This window comes from Frankliniella occidentalis, unplaced genomic scaffold, assembly GCF_000697945.3.
Source record: "Frankliniella occidentalis isolate FOCC.00 unplaced genomic scaffold, Focc_3.1 Scaffold40, whole genome shotgun sequence".
Lineage (NCBI taxonomy): Eukaryota > Metazoa > Arthropoda > Insecta > Thysanoptera > Thripidae > Frankliniella > Frankliniella occidentalis.
This window is the reverse complement of record NW_026267170.1, coordinates 1,721,436-1,724,537: the sequence shown is the minus strand read 5'-3', so window position 1 is coordinate 1,724,537 and position 3,102 is coordinate 1,721,436. Positions and strand designations below refer to the sequence as shown.

The 3,102-nt window shown below is 62.5% G+C and overlaps 1 protein-coding gene across 1 annotated transcript in view; it reads right to left on the bottom strand.

Moving 5' to 3' along the window:
* LOC113215147 (syntaxin) overlaps window positions 1–3,102 on the bottom strand; it is a 22,998-nt gene that overhangs the window by 3,143 nt on the left and 16,753 nt on the right. Inside the window, exons 2-3 of the mRNA XM_026434737.2 lie at window positions 249–410; window positions 30–129 (exon numbers count right to left, since the gene is read on the bottom strand). Of these exons, the coding sequence (XP_026290522.1) occupies window positions 30–129; window positions 249–410 (262 nt within the window). The remainder of the gene's footprint in view (window positions 1–29; window positions 130–248; window positions 411–3,102) is intronic.

The window sequence follows — 3,102 nt, the reverse complement described above, 5'->3', positions numbered from 1 at the left end:
CGCTCCGTTCCGTGAGGTGCGATACCTACTCTGGTCGGGCCTTGGAGACGACAGCACCTGGCTGTGGAGGCGACGCATCTCCTTGACGTGGTCCTTGACGCCCCGGGTGAGCTCGCGCGCCTCCTCCACCTAGAGCAATAACGGGGCAGTTCAGTCAAATGCCCTTGTATTGTCAGCCGGGGCGATTAAAATGTGTTTAAGCTCTTTATTTTGCAGTGTCACACTTGGTGCAGTTCAAGGGCGCTCACCTGCTTGAAGAAGGCGTCCATGGCGTCAGACTCTTCGTCCACACTGAAGGCCGGGTTGACGCCGGGCTCGGCGCGCGGCCCCAGGGTGCCCATGTTGACGGCATGGCTCTGGAGTCCAGGCGGGAGGGTGTTGAGCCGCTGCTCCTCGTAGGAACTCGACACCTGGAAGGGGCAGAGACACAGGCGACGTTATTACATGGAAGGGCAAGAGTGAGAGGGCGAAACGTGGGCGGCGAATATAGTCGAAACGGAGCGAGCGCGTGATGCGTGATGCTGCACCGGGGGCTGGCCCCCGAGGACGGAGGACACCCCATTACCACCACAACACACACAGCAGAGAGATCCGGTTGCATCAGAGCGACACGCGGCGGAGCAGTGCACGGCACGGCGGGGCGGGGCACAGAGCGCGCAGCATCCCCATCATAACCCATCCTCCAGCACGGCACGGGCGTGCGAGCGTGCGTGACGGCGAGCGCTCCCACTCATTGAGCAGCAGGTCGCTGCTCGTCGTGCTCGGCTGGCCCTGTGCGCTGGCCGGCGGCTCCACCGGAGCCGAGGGGTACAACAACATCATCATCTCGCCGATGATATAATTTGGCCTCGCGGGTCGACTGCATATTACGAGTGGAACGCAACTCCCGAAACCGCGGCCCGAGCGCGAGCGGAGCGCGAGCGGAGCGCGAGAGGGTGCCCGACCTGCTGACGGGCGGGACGACGCGGGGTCCTTTTGTTTACCACGAGGTTCGAGGCCAATTTGCGGTTATGCCCATGAAATCTATAGGAGGGAACAGCTCTGAGGAATAAGTACGCTGCCTGCGCCTGCCTCGCTCGCGTCGCGTGCAGAGGCAGCGGCGGCGGCGGAGCTCGTCACGGCCTGGCCCGACACGGACACGGAGGATTTGTGTCAAGTTCGCGTCGTCGCGGCGACGGCGGCGTCTATCGCGCGGCAAAGTGGCCGCCGGCTGACGCGCGCAGTCAGACCTGTAAGGTGTAAGGTCGCGCTTTATCACTTGACTTGGCGCGGCGCGGCGTGGCGTGGCGCACCACGGTCCGTCCGGCCGAGCGCCTCGGAGCGCCTGGCGAGGTGGTGGGGCGGCAGGCCCGTCGAGCGCGGGTGTCGCGCGGGACTGCCTACCCGCCAGGCGCTCTGGGGGTCTGCCGGGCACACTCTAAACAGACTTAAGAAAGAAGAGAGAAGGAGAGTCCGCCGACCCACTCTCCTCCAGCGGCGATGCGATGCGCGGCCAGTGGCATTTTCCTTTCCAGGCGGAGCAAACGCGCGTCAGCGCAGAGAGACGCGTCGCAAGGACCGGCTTCCTATCCATATCGGAAGGCGGCTTGGAGCATCGGCGCTCAGCGGTGCCTCACTACTTCATGCGCCTCAACGCCGCTCCACCGCGCTGCAGCAAGCCGCGCCACGCCGCGCCGCGACCCTGGGCCAGGCCAGTAAGCCCGCCCGCAGGCAGGTAAAGCGGTGAAGCACCGCGCGACCAAATGCCCACCCATGCACATCCGACCGACGCCGCCGTGGAAGGTAACTCGAGAGCACTAAAATGAAAACTTATAACTGTCCTGCCCGCCATGGGGTTGGAGCCAATGGAGCCTCTGCTGGAGCCTCGACTGAGGCCTCACCTGGAACTAGAACCTCGCCTAGAGCCTCTGCTGCAGCCTCAGCTAGAGCCTCAGCTGGGTCCTTGGCTGGAGCCTGGCCTAGAGCCCCTCCTGGAGCCCCTGCTGGAGCCTCACGTAGAGCCTCTGCTGGAGCGTCGCCTGGATCCTTGGCTGGAGCCTGGCCTAGAGCCACTCCTGGAGCCTCTGCTGGCCTCGGCCTGAGTCTCTGCTTGAGCCTCCGCTTGAGCCTCCGCTTGAGCCTCTGCTTAAGCCCGTGCTGAAGCCTCGGATTCGCCTGCACATGGGCCGGCGAAAGAGGATGTCGGCCGTCATTGCTATGCACGCTTTTAACGCCGCTCACAATCAGAGCTTTACGGGGCGAGCGCGTCGTTGCCTCGGCCGTTGCGGTCCACGCCGCTGCAGGCGGGAGACAAAGAGGTAGAGCAGGGTCAACGGACGCATGGGGGTCACGAGGGAGGGGAGGAGGGGCGAGGAGGGGCTCCGCGGCGGCAGCGGCCCGGAGCTGGCGGCCGCGGCGGCGGCTCGGAGACCCTCGAAGCGCGAAAACGTTTCCGCAGCTGGCGGTCCCCTCCGGTCCCCTCCCCTCCCCAGCTCCCTCCAGCCCCTCCACCTCCGCTGCTGCTTCACCCCGAGGCGGGAGGGAAGGACTGGGAAGAAAACAAGCGCTCCAATGTGATGCCAGCCAAGCTCCGAACCGTGCCGTTATATAAGGACGTTCAAGATTGTTCACCCGCCAAATGACTAGGAAATAAGCACCGGAGCGCGACGGCGCCGTGCGGCGCCGAGTTGCGCAGAGGCAAGGCGGGTATACGACAGGAACACAGACTAAACAGCAATAGAAGCAGAAAAACAAAATGTGATTGTGTGTGTGTGTATTTAAAAGAAAGTAAAACTGTGCATTCAGAGTACTATTTCGGATTATCTTCTGAAAAGGAACGGAACCGAAAATCAGAATTGAGTGTGACGCTTATGACACTCAATATGACACTCAATGCTCTACAGTAACGTTACATTATTTTCAGTGTTGAATGTATTAAATGTGTCATTGCTGAAAAAGTGACGCTTGAAAGTGGTTTGGAATAAAGTGCGGCGGAGAGCCACCGGTCGGGGGAGAGGGGAGGTGGGGGCACTACCGTAAACTGTAAGCGGCCAAAGCAGGCAGTCGTTTGGATGGGCTCCGGCCGCCGGCCTGGCCGCAGGGCGTACCGCACAGGCGGGGCGG